Consider the following 15,835-nt stretch of genomic DNA (forward strand, 5'->3'; position numbering starts at 1 on the left):
GCACGCACCTGTAATCTCAGCTACTTGGGAGGCTGAGGCAGGAGAATTGCTTGAACCTGGGAGGCAGAGGCTGCAGTGAGCCAAGATCGTGCTACTGCACTCCAGCCTGGGCAACAAAGGGAGACTCAAAAAATAAAAAATAAAAAAAAAAATAAAGGGAGTCTCAAAAAAAAAAAAAAAACAAAAGAAAAAAAAAAAAGAAAGAAAAGAAAAGAAAAAGAGAATAAGTTCCATGAAGGCAGACATTGTCTGCTTTATTCATTGCTGAATACTCAACATCTAGAATTGTAGACCCTCCCTAGACACTTACTGGCTGAATGACTAAAAGAATGAATGAGTGGTTAGAAACAGTACCCATGTGGAAGAATATATAGCCACCTCTTATATACAGTTTCATTAATTCTCAGAAGTTTTCTATGGAAATTAGGGAGCAGATTATTTCCCCTGTTTATTGAAACCCAGAACTAACGATTCACTTGATGTTTACAGACCAATCCATCTGGAGGAAGTGGCTGCTGAACGTTGGTCTTTCAAGTGAAGTAAGTTAAGTATTATGTGTCTCTAATGTGTTTTAAACTTGTTTTATGTCAATTATATTATCACAACTTTGGAAGAAACTTTATTGGGACAAACTTTAATATTTTTTTCTGGAAAGCTTTTTTTTTAAACAAACACAAATGCAAAGTCACTGTAAAGTTCAAGAAGTAAACGATACCTTCTTTTAGTTACGACTGAAACGAAAGTACATCACCAACAATACCACACTTGCTTTGGCTTTTTAGAAACCCCATTAAACCCCATTTAAAAGTAATGTTTAAAGTGTATACTTAAATAACCATTTCAAAGAAAAAGCTAGCATCCTGATTTCTGCAAAACATCCTCATTAAGACAATGTAACCATACAAAGAGATTTACTGTGTTTGAATAATATGGTCACAAGTGGTCCCCCTTACCTACCTCCACCCCTAAATGAGAAGAAATTTAGTATACTCATGGGGATATGAGGCCTGCCAAATACTTTTGGAAAAAATTCTGCTAAATTGTTTCTAGAAACTGCTAGTACTCTTAAGAGGGTCAACACATTCTACTATATCCAAACACAGTTTTTTTTCTAATTGCTTGGCGCAAATTAACTTGTAAGATTAAAAGTATAAGAATTTATTCCATGATCAGTGATGGAATCCTAATCCATCTTAAGCTGCATGCATGACAACTGGCATTTCCTAACATGTATTACGAGACAGAGAATTTTTTAAAACTTTTGCCTGAGGGCACATTCCCTTTCAAAAGCATAAGATTTTCTTCTTTTGCTTTCTCAAGTTATCATGCTAAACTTCATTCTTGATGGTTCATCTATTAAGGAAGCAAGATAGAAGGGAGAATCCATGATAGATTTATAAATTTGGGGCAAAATGTAACACAAAGCATTCCAATATGCAATTTCAAATCAAAACCTCAACTTGGGCAAGGGACGTTAAATCAACCAACAACATTCTTTAGAAATGCCTGACATTCAGTTGGATAGAATTATATATTGAAATAGATTGTAGGCATATTGCAAATGTTTTTCCTCTAGCATCTGGTAGTATCAAAGCCCAGGAGGAAAAAAAAAGGGTGACTGTGCCAGAATTAAAAAGTTGCCTCTTTGGATAAATATGTGGAAAGGATATGAATTAAGTTATCAAAAGGCTAGAAGAATTTGCTGAAAGTCAGAGGGGGAGGCAGTTTCTAAAAGCAATAAGCTATTTGGAATTTGGCAGCATGCAACTGAGTGCTTTGTATAGCTAGTATTATTAGCCAAATAAGGGTAAAATGACATTTCAAAGGAGGAAAACGAATGAATGAATACATGCATAGAAAGCAACAAGGCAATATCCTAATTTGTAAATGTAAGTAGTACTCATAGTGTCTAGATGTAATGTGGGATGAGCCCCAAGGGATATCAGGCACCTTCTCAATAAAGCCTTTTTAGATTTGAAAGAAAGTAGATGCTGGGTGCAGCATACACACCTGTAATCTCAACGTTTTGGGAGGCCGAGACAGGAGGATTGCTTGAGGCCAGGAGTTTGAGACCAGGCTGGGCAACATAGTAAGATTTTGCCTTTAAAAAATAAAAATTAGCTGGGTGTGGTGGCATGTGCCTGTAGTCCTAGCTACTCGGGAGGCTAAGGTGGGAGGATTGTTTGAGCCCAGGAGTTTATGGCTGCAGTGAGCTGAGATTGCTCCACTGTACTCCAGCCTAGGTGACAGAGTGACACCCTGTCTCTTAAAAAAAAAAAAGTAGTGACTTGTGATTTCTGCGACCTGGATACTGATTAAAGTAAGCTAACTGCTAAACAAACACTCCAGAACCTCAATGTTTATGGAAAGCCCAAGTGGGTGTTCCTGGGCAGTAGACCCTAGTCAGTCAGGGACCCAGACTCCTTCCATCTTGTGACTCTGCTCTCCTCTAGACCAGCATTATGTTCCTCTCCTTTTAGCCAATGGAAGAGAAAATAAAATAGGAGGATATTATGAATGAAGAGTGACAGCTAGGCACTGCGGCTCATGTCTGTAATCCCAGCACTTTGGGCGGCCGAGGCGGGCAGATCACCTGAGGTCAGGAGCTCGAGACCAGCCTGACCAACATGGAGAAACCCCGTCTCTACCAAAAATACAAAACTAGCGGGGCGTGGCAGTGCACCTGTAATCCCAGTTACTCTGGAGGCAGAGGCAGGAGAACCGCTTGAATCCAGGAGTTGGAGGTTGCAGTGAGCCGAGATCGCGCCATTGCACTCCAGCCTGGGCAACAACAAGAGCAAAACTCCGTCAAATAAATAAATAAATAAATAAATAAATAAATAAATAAACAAGCCCTCATATTCCATTGACCAGAACCCAGTGACACGACCACACCTAACTCCATGAGAGGCTGAGTAGTGTAACTGTGAGCTGAGAATTCTGAGGAAGCAGGTGTGAGTAATTAGTTTCTACTGCAAGTGGTACCATGGCATTGTACTCACTTGCTGAGGAATCTCTGTTCTATCCCCCTACCGTAAATTGTAAGTTCCTAGAGCAGGATGGAGTTAGGTTTTATGTATCTTGGTATCTTTAACACTAACACTGGCATGGAGTTGTTGCTCCATTTGTAGTCAGTAGATGTGGATGCCTGGCTCACAAAGCCCAGCATGGTGACCTGGCGATGTTAAGATTGGTGTTCTGTGTTTTAATATTGCCAAGAAATACTTGCATTTTTCTCCCCTCCTCAAGATGGCCTCCCTGTGAAGACACTTCCAGAGGACACAGGGACCACATGCTAACAGTGGGTAAGGGACTCATCCTTTGTTAACTCTCATTGTGTCTTCAAGCTAGGAGAAGCCTTCAGAGGAAGGCGTCCTCACGCTCTTCACCTCTAGAAGGAGCGCCTAGACGGGGAGTCTGCATTCCTAGAAGACAAAGAATAGGGCAGAGGGTTTCTAGTGAAGCCCAACCTCAAGAATAAAAAGAGAGCCAAACTCGAACCAGACGTCCTTATCAGCCAAGAAAGAAGTCAGAAGTTACAGGTGAGTGAGCAGGACTATAGAACTTTAGACAAATCCAGAATCTTATTCTGTCTCCATTTTGTTTCACTTAAAACAGAAACAGCCCCCGTGTGAATATTCAGGGACAACAGAGGAGGAACGGGTTTCTTCAGGGCTGCACTCCAGTTTGCAGTCAGGCTGGGGGAAGATGAATCCTAAGGAAGAGATGGCGGCAACAGTCCCTTATTCTTTTTTTTTATACAAAAGTACAAACCAAACCAAAACCAAAACCATACAACACAAAACAAAACCCCCAAAACAAAATTACAAAACAAAAACGTGCAAAATTACAAAACAAAAAACAAAACATTTTAAGCTTTATTTTTAAAAACACAATTACCATCAAAGAAAAATGGATACATTGGACCTCATCAAATTACAACTTATGCTCTGTGAAAGACTCGATAAGGGGGAAAATGACAAGCTACAACAGGGAGGAAATATTCGCAGACCACATATCTGACAGAGGACCAGTATCTGGAATACAAAAAGAACTCTCAAAACTCAACAGTGGAAACAAAATATCCATTTAGAGAATGGGCAAAGGACACAAACAGGCATTTCACCGGATTTACGGATGGCAAACATGAAAAGATGCTCAATATCACTAGCTATTAAGACCATGTTATATACACCTGTTAAAACAGCTGACATAAAAAATTGTGACACCACCATATGCTAGAGAAGATTCGGGGGAACTGGATCCTCAGCCACTTCTGATGGGACTGTAAACTGGCTCAGCCACTCTGGAAAAATAGTGTGGCAGTTTCATAAAAAACTAAACATACACTTAGCATACAACCTAGCTATCATACTCCTGGGCATTTATTCCAAAGAAATGAAAATTTATATCCATATAAAAATCTGTACACAAAACTAGAAACAAGCAAAATATCCCTAAACATGGGTTACAAATTGTGGTGCATACATACCATAGAATACTACTCAGCCATCAAAAGGAACAAACTATTGATATAACTTGGATGGACCGCAGGGACATGAAGCTGAGTGAACAAAAGTCCATCTCAAGGAGTCACACTATTATGATTCCATTTATGTAACATTTTAATAATGATAAAAGCATAGAGATGGAGAACAGATTCATGGTTGCCAGGGTTGGGGATGGTGGGGAAGTAGGGGTGAAGGGAGAATAGACAGCACGAGGGAGAGCCTCATGGTGACAGAAGAGTTTTGTATCTTCATCGCTGCAGTGGTTGCACGAGTCTTACACACGTGATAAAATGGAACAGAACTGCAACACATGTGTTCTACTAATATAGATCTCTGGGTTTGTGTACTGTCCTACAGGTCAGTGAGATGTAACCACTGGAAGAGACTGTCTGCAGAGTACGTGGGATCTCTCTGTACTATTAGTACGTGGGACCTCTCTGTACTATTTCTACTACATTCTGTGAATGTCTAATTATATCTAAATGCAAGGTAAGACAAGAACAAAATTAGAACTGTGCTTTTGGAAAAACAGTATTTTACATTTTTAATTTAATTTAATTTAATTTTTTTTTTTAGACAGGGTATCACTGTGTTGCCCAGGCTGGTCTCAAACTCCTTGCCTCAAGTGATCCCCCTGTCTTGGCCTCCCAAAGTGCTGAGATTACAGGCGTGAGCCATTGTGCCTATTTTTAATTTTAAAATTAATAATCTCATTATAAAATGTTTAAGAATATCTAAATGTTAAAGGAAAGTCCCCCATATTGTCTCACCCTTCAATCAATTCCAATCTCATGTGACAGAATAACTACTATGAACAGTCAGGTGTGGTGTGCGTCTTATTTGTTACATTCTTTTTTTTTTTTTTTTTTTTTTTTTTTTTTTTTTTTGAGACAGAGTCTCACTCTGTCACCCCAGGCTGCAGCGCAGCGGCAAGATCTCAGCTCACTGCAACCTCCGCCTCCCGGGTTCAAGCAATTCTTCTGCCTCAGCTTCCCAAGTAACTGAGACTACATACAGGCGTGCACCACCATGTTCGGCTAATTTTTGTATTTTTAGTAGAGACAGGGTTTCACCATACTGGCCAGGCTGGTCTCGAACTCCTGACCTCGTGATCAGCCTGCCTTGGCCTCCCAAAGTGCTGGATTACAGGCGTGAGCCACCGCAACCGGCCTGTTATATTCTTATATACACATATATGGACTTCTGGTTTTTTCCTCAAATGGAATCATTATGCTAATTCTTCTGCAACCTTTTTTTTTTTCCACATAATAATACTACATCTTGGACATGTTTTCAAGATACCATAAACAGCTCTATCTCATTCTTTTTAATAGCTGCATGGCATTGCATTGTATGGCTATACCATAATTGATTTAATCAGTCCCATAATAATAAACATTTAGATTGTGTCCAGTTCTTACCAAAAATGCTGCAGTGGATATTCCTCTACAAACATTTTGTGCAAATACTACATCTATAAGACAAATATAGGATTTTGACAGATAATGTCAAATTGCTTTCTTAAAAATTTGTAACAAGTTGTGGGTAAAAGCAGCTTTAAAGAGAACAGGAGGGCAGCTGCATCCCCAGGGCCTGGAAGGGAAGGGACCCGAAGGAGCCTCGCTGACCACGAGGTGGACCCCCTGGAAGAACCAGGGCGCCTCCCACCTGCACTGGTGGGGAGGCCAGGCTGACTGGAAAGTTAGCAGTAGTTTTCCTTCTTCTCCTGCCTCTGGGTGGCTAGGGGACACTTCATCTTTATCAGGAAATGAAGTGAGATGATCTAACAGGAGAGGATCTACCTTACACGCCTCTGGAAAGCGACAGCAGGGCTGGTCTTCCCTGTCAAGCCACACCGGGACATTCCCATGAGCGTGCACACTGGCTAGGGCATCCATCGATGGGATTTTTAGCCAACATCTTCCAATTTCACTTCCTCGTTTCCACCACTGACCCATTCCCAAAACAAGACTTTACACTGGACTAACCCGGGTGCACAGTGACTGGACCCTCCCAAGGAGGACCCCAGGCAAAATCCTAAAATAGGCCTGCCTAAACTGCTTCCTCTCCCTCCCAGCTGCAGGCACCCATGAGTGTTTAACTACAGAAAGCAAATGTTGGCATAAGCATATTGGCTTAAAGGAATTCATGGGTCAGGGATCATTTTGGGAAAGAAGGATATAGGATTTTGACGTTTGCTAAAAGGAGACACAAGTCTTTTTTTTTTTTTTTTTTTTTTTTTTTTTGGAGACAGTGTCTCGCTCTGTCCCAGGCTAAAGTGCAGTGGTGCGATCTTGGCTCACTGCAACCTCCGCCTCCCAGGTGCAAGCAATTCTCTGCCTCAGCCTTCCGAGTAGCTGGGACTACAGGCGCACGCCGCCACACCCAGCTAATTTTTTGTATTTCAGTAGAGACGGGGTTCCACCGGGTTGCCCAGGCTGTTCTAGAACTCCTGGGCTCAGGCAATCAATCAGCCTGCCTCGGCCTCCCAAAGTGCTAGGATTACAGGCGTCAGCCACCGCGCCCGGCTAGGAGGCGCAAGTCTTAAAAGGGTTGAGAGACACTGACCTGGTCCTGAGCTCACAGTTGCTCAGAAACTGGGGTCTCAGTGAGGTCATGCGACTCATCCACGTCACAGGGCTGGGAGATGACCCACCTGGCCTTGAACCCGGGTTATCTGTTTCCCAAATCAGAGTTGGTGGACACAGCAAGGACAATCCAGCTGGAGGGATGGTTCGGGGTATGTGCTCACCCAGCCCTTTTGGGACGCCGCGTGCCTGCACTGTGGGAACACAGGTGGACAGCCGGTCCCTGCCGTGGGCGCTGGGGGCCAGTGCGGAGCGCGGGAATATTCTCACCGCCACGTGCGCGCGGACAGCGGGTGCTCTGAGGAGGGGCCTGCAGCCTGGCCAGGGCTGGGAAGACTTCCTGGACTAGGGGCAGCCCGGGTTTTCCTCAAGGATGAGCTGGAGTCGGCCCCCAGCGCAGGAGCAAGGTGTGGGGACAGGGCCGGGCCGGGTAAGAGGCGTGGGGCAGCAACAGCTGCCTTCGGGCAGGGGCCAGGCGAGTTAGGCCGCAAGCATCTGCTGGGGCCGCCGCAGCACCATCCCACACACCGCCACTGCATCAACAGCAGACGGTGCTCTCCGGGATCTGGAGGCCGGAAGTCCAAGAGCAAGCATCAGGATGGGTCCCTCCTTGGCCTGCAGGTGGCGGCCTTCTGGCTGCGTCCTCCCAGGGCCTTCCTTCCGGGCAGCACACCTGGCTGCTCTGTGTCCTGATTCCCTCTTCTGAGGAAGCCAGTCAGATTGGATTCGGGCCCATTCTTATGATCTCATCGCCACTTTACCTCTTTCAAATATTTTATCTCCAAATACAGCCACATTCTGAGGTACTGGGGGTTAGGGCTTCAACGGATGAATTACAGAGGTGGGGGCACAATCCAGCCCATAACAAGACTTTTGTGTCATTTCGAGGGGCACAGACTCTCCCAGGCACCAACTGGAACCAGGGCAGCAGCGAGCTCAGATTTGTTTTTGAAAGGCTTGTCTGCCCTGTGGCTGGGTGGGCAGTGGGACCACGGGCAAGAGGCCTGCAGGACAGACTAAGCTCCCTCTTGACTAAGCTCCTACACCAGCCTACCCCCTCCTTGTTACAACCACTTTTGCTGTTTGGCTCTCTGGACTCCTGAGGCCCAGGAGGGCTTAGGGTGGGGGCGAGTCAGGGCGAGGTCTTTCCCAGGGAGCCCCCTCACTACTCCTGCCTCTGGCAGGAGGAGCTCTAGAGGGTCCCTATCTGGACTCAGCCCGTTGGACACCTTCTGCAGACTCAGAAGGGAGCAGCAGCTTCCCCACAGGGCTACATGGAGGGCCAGATACCTTCCAAGATGCAGTCCTGGACAAGGGCGGCAGGATATACCCGGCTGGCAGAGGCAAGGGATCAGTGGACAACCAAATGGCCTTCAAACCAACCCAGGATGGGTAACTTTGGGTGCATGGATTTGGGGCCTCTATGAATTTAGACATTTAAAAATACATATTAATAAGTAACAGAAACTTCTTTAGGCACAATATTGGAAATATTGGAAGTATATTAGAAGTAAAGTTATTAAACCAACTGGAGGTCTTTTTAGCCAATGTCTTAAACACATTTATGACTATAGCAAAAACTTATTTTCAAAATATTGTGATAGTTGTATGTCGACATAACTTAGGGAAATTGCATGCATTTTTATCTTACGTAGTTTAAAGATACTCTTCTGTGAAGAGGTCCTTAGGTTTCACTCGATTGCCAAAGAGTCCATGGCTCAAAAAAGGTTAAGAATCCCTGTTTAACCAAAGCCGTGGATGAGATGAGGTGGAGTCCAAGGAGAGGAAACTAAAGACTCATTTTATCCTCTAGTAATAAGATATTTGGGGGCTAGGACTTCAGAGAAGTTCAACTGCTCTGGAGCAACTGGAAAGTTCAGGGCTTCAAAATATAATACAGGTAAAGAAAAGCAAAGTATCGGTATTCTTCTGATGACAAATATTCTTTGATTTTCATCATCCTTCTGAACACAAGTCACAAGTCTGAAAACCTGTATAATGCTGATCATCTCAACTACCCTCTGCCTTCAATCTTGGGTGTGTTTATTTGAAACCTAACAATGCGTGCAAAATCAGGAGAAAGCTAGGGAATGAGGGATTTTGCTAAAGTCACACAAGTGCGTGTGCTGTTTTTTGCTCCAAGCTGATTAGATGCTTCTATTGTTATGTATCAAGACATCTCAGGGTGTGGTTGCCCTAAAGGAGACAGTGAGGCAAGAAGGTGACGGCATTTGTAGTTACCAGCCACCCTCCTGCTCTTTTAGGATATTTGTGTATACACACCCTAATGCCAGCACCTGAGGATGTGGAGACCAGGCCCAGGAGGAATCCGTCCTCACAAACACCAAAGGACCCAGTTATCCGTGTGCTGATCCCACACGCTGCTGGCAAAGCCTGTAGTTGGCAGGCATCATGCCACATTTCTCTCCCAAAGCAACCCTATAAACGTAATCCTTGAACAGGGCCTTCTCATTTCCAGCAGCTCTTTCATAATTTTGTGCTTTCTACTTTTTGAGATGTTGTCTCGGCTCATCCCACTTGAACCTACAGCCGTCAGCTTCTTTAATAGGGGTGTCTATAAAGAACTGCCCTAAAATATGCTTTTCCAGTGCACTTAATGTCTTTCCAATTAGATCCAGATGTGAAAAGCTGAAGGAACAGTTCTCAGGACTGGACAAGATGACATAAATCTTGCAGCTGACAGAGATCCCACTGAGCTCAGTTGGGGAAACTCACAGAGAACTTGTTTGGGGCCAGAAAAGCGGCTGGGTATAAAGACAGATGTGTACACTCAGATTCAAAAAAATATGTTAAGAGAGAGAAAGCGTTTCTCTAACACAGTGCCTACAAATACGGCTGAGGCATGAAGCAGGCTGGGCTACCCCCCCCATTCCCCCCCACCCCCCTATCCTCGCCCCGCAACTAGATCAAAGGAGGTGATTGAAAAGGCTTTAGAGAGAGCAGACCAACTCAGCGATGCTTCCTGGTCTCCTTAATTGCTCTTCTCAGGGCGAGGAAGGTGGGCACTCCTGACAGACCTTGCTGGAGGAGAACAAGGGCTGTTTGTGCAGCTGAGGGCTTGGCTTTTATTTTTTTAATGATCAGGTTTTGTACACTTTCCAGAATGTTCCTTTTAAAAATAGTATATTCTTCCTTCTCTTCTGCAGATGCTAGAAGTGCAGGTTCAACCCAAACCGTGTCTATTTCAAAGGGACACAATAACCCAAAGCTGGAGTTAAAGGAGTTTGGTGGCATGCCGCCCAAGGACTGAAGGCTTTGGTTTTCTTTTACCCTCCCAAGTAATTTTGTTTTTGAAGGTTGGAAAACAAATTCCACAGAAGGATCAGCTTCTGCAGGATGTAGCATGGAGCAAGGCAGAGCAAGGAGCTGAGTGCAGGGCTGAGCCAGGGCCAGGGCAGACACAGTCCCTCAGACAGGTGCCACCCTGGACAGACAGCTCCCGATGCATCCAGGGGCTCGCTTTCTAGTGTTTCAGATTCCCAGGGGAGGAACTGAGGGTTTTCTTTTTTCTCTCAAGAGGCTCCCTGTAATTATCCACTGCCTCTTCTCTTACCCCTCTCTCTCCCTATCATGACACCCGGCTCTGTGACAGAGGACAGAGGGGCTCTGCTGCACACTTGCTCTGAGGAGGCTCACAGGGGCCATTTGCAGCACCTGGTCAGGGCCACTCTCACAAACCTCGCCTGGGCCCAGCCCACCCAGTGCTGGAGGGGCCCCGTCCCCCTTGGCTGAGACCTTTTGCTTTTCCTGCCATGCATCCCACGGAAAGCCGGATGATAGTGCATTTCATTGACAATTTTATGACCCTGGCCATTTCCCCCTGTAACAATATCTTTAAAATGGCTCCTTGTCTTAAGGTGGGTGGGAGCAGGGCTGTGCTCTTCGCCCTCTCCTTCCTGTCACTAAACGTCTGTGCCTTAAGCAGTAACACTGAAGTAGTAGAACGTGAGTTCTGGATCACAGAATTGCACACGTAACTTTGACCATTTTTAGTTTCCAACCTGAGATAAAAGCCAAAACATATTTTTTAAACTTATGTTTTACATCTTTTAGTTGGGCATTGCTTTTCTGAGCGAATTTTAAGTATTGTAAAGATGTCTTCAAAGACAGACAACCTCGACTCTAAAGAAATTAATGCAAATGACAGTGTATCTCAGTGACATGCTAATTTATAGCACCGTAAAGGTACAGTTCAAAGCTCCAACGAGCCAGAAGGAAGTCAGTGGATTGATGGTTTGCAGTAAGAAAGGTTTAGAAACAATAAAATGTAACTAGGGTTTTAGTTTGGAAATGAACTAGGGGTCCATTTGTTCCACGTTACTGAGTTTTTAATTTAGATCTGCTGTTAAAACCTAATGCATTTTGTATTTGTGGCTAGTAAATGACTCTGACTCGGTGTCTTCAAGGAGACATTGAAAGAGAGCAGGAATAATTCTCAAAGATAAGACTCGCAGCTGCAGGTTTCTTAACAAAAAATATAATCTCTAGATTTCACCTCTAAAATGTGATTACAAAGCAGAAAAGTAAAAAGAAACAAAGAAACAAGCAAAAGAAACACCTGTGATTTTTTAAAAAGAGGTTGGCAATTATTATTAAAGGGAAAACGCATTTCCGTAGAAGCAAAATTCACTTGTAGTAGCATATAAAATATTATGCTGTATATTCATGAACTGGCAATTATTAATCCCAAACACGTGAATTTGAGTAAGAATGTAAAAGCTATCATTTGATGTTACAAACAACGACTACATAAGCGTATCTTCCCATTTCTTTGCTCAGTATTCCCATCATTTACACTCTATACGGACACCGAATGTGCAAATATACTCGGCAAACATTGATTTGGGGAACTTAGCAACTTTAGATTCTAGGAGCTGTCTGGGAAAAATCAAGGGGCACCTTGTTACCTACCCAAACCAAACTGGTGAAAATTGGCACAAGTGCTTAGGTGCTTTGAAGCCTGAGTAGCTAAACCAGTTTGAAAATAGATATCTCTTTTTAGAACTGAGAAGGAGAAAAAAAAATTTTTAAGAGGCAATTACTTTCTTAGGATAGGTAGATTTTTGTTTGCATTTTTATACCAACAAGAAATTAAACTCTGGTAACACAAATAACATCTTTTTTTAGAAAAAGATACAAAGCTACTGATCAGGCATGTATCTGTTTTAAGAAAGCAAATTCGTGGGTGTGGGTCAGCGTTGCCCTCTCTCTGGGAGGATGCCAGTTCTCTGAAGTGACGACTTGCTCCAGCAGCCATTCCACTCCAGAGGGCTGAGCTTCAAGCTGTCACTCAGATGCATGTCTGTGTAGCCAGGAAACAAATGTGCACTTTTACTAAATGTGTGTTCCTTTTACTCAAGATCACCTAATTCTAAATACATTTTTCACAAAGAAAACCCTCAGAATATTAGACTATTTAAAAATTAGTTATCTTTAATGAATATAGAGGTTAATAAAATTATTTCTCAATAGAGCAAGCTGTAAAAAAGGAATTCCGTTCCCCAATCTAGCAGTCACGAATTCTGCACTTTAGGTTGTTAGTTTTTAAAATGCCACACATACATAAAACTGTGTTTTGCTACACATGCCAAAATATTAAACAGTAACTGTGATATGACACCAACTGGACAAATTTAAAATTTGTGGAACCCTGAAGAATTATATTTCTTCTTGGATTATCTGATCGCTGATTTCATTCGCAGCTATAACCTAATTTTTACAATGTGAAGTGGGCCTACCTTCAACTCACATAGTTACTTTTGCTTCTTGATAATATTACCATAAAACTGAATTTGAGAGACTTCTTTTTGTGATCTGTGTATCTGTATGGAGGGATGTTTTCTCAGTCCCTGAATCAGAGGTGGCAACAGACAAGGGCAGGGAAGATTAGGAATCGATGGAATGGGGTCCTAGGTCACTCTATCCCAACAGGACATGCCAATCATTTATCCATCCACTCTGTTCTTCAACACAGAAATAGCAATAACAGACCATGATGACATCTTCCATTTGAATGGCATTTTACATTTTCTTATTTTTAAAGAGAGAAGAATAAGAGTATTAGGCAAGGGAAAGACTAATGAGGGCATTCTTTCAAGCGGCGATTAATACGTATGGTCTGTAGACGTATATTCACACACACAGATCATGGCTTTAAATGACTTTATAGTAAAGCCACAGTAGGACTGTGCCCCTCCACAGGACAATGGTTGCCCAGTGAGAGCTGCAGCCTATGCAGATCTGGGAAGTGATGGCTGTGGAGCCGTCGAGTGGTTCTCCCACCACTAGGAGAGAGGTGGTTTAGGCAGGACCTTGGAGTCCAAGCCCAGCTCATGCTTAGAGATAGGATTCAGCTTCAACTGGAGACGGAAACATTTAGCCAGTTCATCCTACTCAGTGTTTGCGGCATGACTCTAGAATTCTACCATGTGCAAGCTTACCAAAAACATGCCTTGGTGCAGGCAGAAGGGCCATCTGGATCCCATCTCCTCATACAAAGGTGCAGGTCACAAAGCCTACTGCCTGCTCTGCTTGCGCTGGCTCTGAGACTCACAGCTATCTAATGGTAGGGAAGTTTACACTTGCAAAGGCTCAGGAAGGAGAGGTCGTGAGGTTGATTTGGGGAACTTAGCAACTTGGTCTCTGGTCAAACTACTACTCTTTCAGGGGCTGTGTGGCCAGGGCGGAGGGTTTGGGAGCCAGGAGTACAGGTTGGGAGTCAAAGGCCATCGTGTTTAGGAGGCTCACTGTTGCTGCAGCAGACACTGACAGCAGACCTCCCTTGACCTAGAGAGAAAGTGGGACCTGTCCCCATTGGGCTCTGGGGCAGCCTCAGCTCAGGGCAGGCCAGAGCAGCCCAAACCAGGAGTGTAAGGTATGTTCACAACCCCCAGAGACAGGCCCAGGGGTGCTCTGTGCCTCTGCTGAGGTTATTCCCTGTCCTTTAAAGGCCCTACCCTCTTATCTTCAGCTGAAAAACCACCGTCATTTCCTCCCCTAAAGTGCTCCCCAAATTTTGTGTCTGTCCTTTGCACTTCTAGAATGCTTTGCCCATATATCTGTTATAGTTTGTTGTTGTTGTTGTTGTTGTTGTTGTTTTTTAATCAGACTGATATGTGAGACTACAACGTGTCTCTGTATACCACCTGGCCATGACCAAGGGGCATGATGTACATATCTCTCTAGCCCCAACACAGAACCTAAAACATAGTAGATGTTCAATACATATTAGATGGATGGATGGATGGGCGGATGGATGGACGGATGGACGGATGGACAGATGGATGGATGAGAAGCTGAGGCTTAGTGTCTGAGTGTGTCATCCAAATCAAAGTTCACTGGCTGTTTTTAGAGTTTAAGAAGATGGGTTAAATGTCTAGGCCCATGTCAGAAAGGATCCATGTACTGGCACAAATGAATGATGATGGGACATGCTCTCCAGTGGGCAGACTCAGGCTCAGCAGCGAGACAAATACCCTTAAAATCTTCAGATCTGTGAATAGCATGTGTTTCTATCTTGTTGTGGAGCATTGTTCAGTTAAAAACCAAAAGCCAAACAGGGCATAAATAAATGTGCCACATGAGATTAGGCACAAAAGGGCAATCTAAAATATACAGTGTGGTCTATTTAAAACAGGTCCCAGTTCATGATATAGAAGACTTTAAATAGGGCCGCTTTAAAATAGGTGAGCCTAAATTAATCCAGTGTAAGAAATGGAACCTCTCATCTTGCATTACATGGAGAAAGAATAACTGAAATCTGCCCAGAGTTATCAATCAGTCATTCAGTCAGGTATCTTTTGAACACCTAAGTGTACAATATAGTCCTTGCTTCAAGGAAGAAGTAAATAAATTGGAAATGTGGACATGAAAGAGGAAGAGTTTGCTAAGTGGGAGGCAGAGGGAGCAGGTGCTCCTCATGGCAGGAAGGGAGGGGGCAGAACAGTCCCGCTGTGGAGGCAGGAACGGGCATAGGGCCCATATTCGGAGGTCTTGGGGAGTTTCTCTTGCATTCTTTCTTACCAGATAATTATTCTCTTCCTACCGTTCCTATGTGGGTTACTGGGGCTGATAACATTCTCTATGTTTAGAGCCACTGATATTTTCTCTATAACGACATATTTTTCAAGTATGGAAAAATGTATATGCAAACACATTTGGGCATCTATTTAAAAATGGAAACAGTACAGGGGCTGCTAGATTCAAATTCCAGGAGTTGTACAGAACATTTTATTGAGTAGTGAACACACACAGTGTACCGAGTAACAACATTTACCAAATGAAACCAAGGTCTCTTAATGTTCCCAAATCTTTGATTCTCTGATACAATAAATATATTGCTACTCAAACATTCTTTTAGCCCTGACATCTTTAACTTGCACTGGTAATTGTTTGAAGTTGAGTTTTCCTCAGGACATATTATATCCATGAATTAAGATTTTTTTCATAATCCGCTGGCCTTTTCTAGCTCATCAAGGGCACTGAAAGGGATAGAAACGATGACTGTGCAGTCAGATATCTGTTTTCCAATGGAAAATGGCAAGAATACTAAAGAGATCTACCTCAGCTTAGAAATACACAAAAAGAAATTTCAACAACCAAAAACCACCTCCCTTCAGATGTTACTATCTAAATGACAATCAACAATCCAATAGGCTGTAGGTTGGCATCCAACCCCAGGCCCTTGGAGGCTGCAGCCCTCCCAAGGACCCCATT

The 15,835-nt window shown here is 43.5% G+C and overlaps 1 protein-coding gene across 33 annotated transcripts in view; it reads right to left on the reverse strand.

Annotated features, from left to right (window-relative positions):
• The window catches only part of STAU2 (staufen double-stranded RNA binding protein 2), a 332,176-nt gene that overhangs the window by 21,035 nt on the left and 295,306 nt on the right, over positions 1–15,835 (reverse strand). For 2 of the 33 annotated variants that reach the window (XM_077943830.1, XM_077943827.1), the window contains one exon: positions 11,577–12,422. The exons of the other annotated variants lie outside the window; for them this stretch is intronic. In XM_077943830.1, coding sequence (XP_077799956.1) covers positions 12,411–12,422 — 12 coding nt within the window. In that variant the 3' untranslated portion in view covers positions 11,577–12,410. Of the gene's footprint in view, positions 1–11,576; positions 12,423–15,835 lie in introns of those variants that run through there. 33 annotated transcript variants of the gene reach the window in all.

This window comes from Macaca mulatta, chromosome 8, assembly GCF_049350105.2.
Source record: "Macaca mulatta isolate MMU2019108-1 chromosome 8, T2T-MMU8v2.0, whole genome shotgun sequence".
NCBI lineage: Eukaryota > Metazoa > Chordata > Mammalia > Primates > Cercopithecidae > Macaca > Macaca mulatta.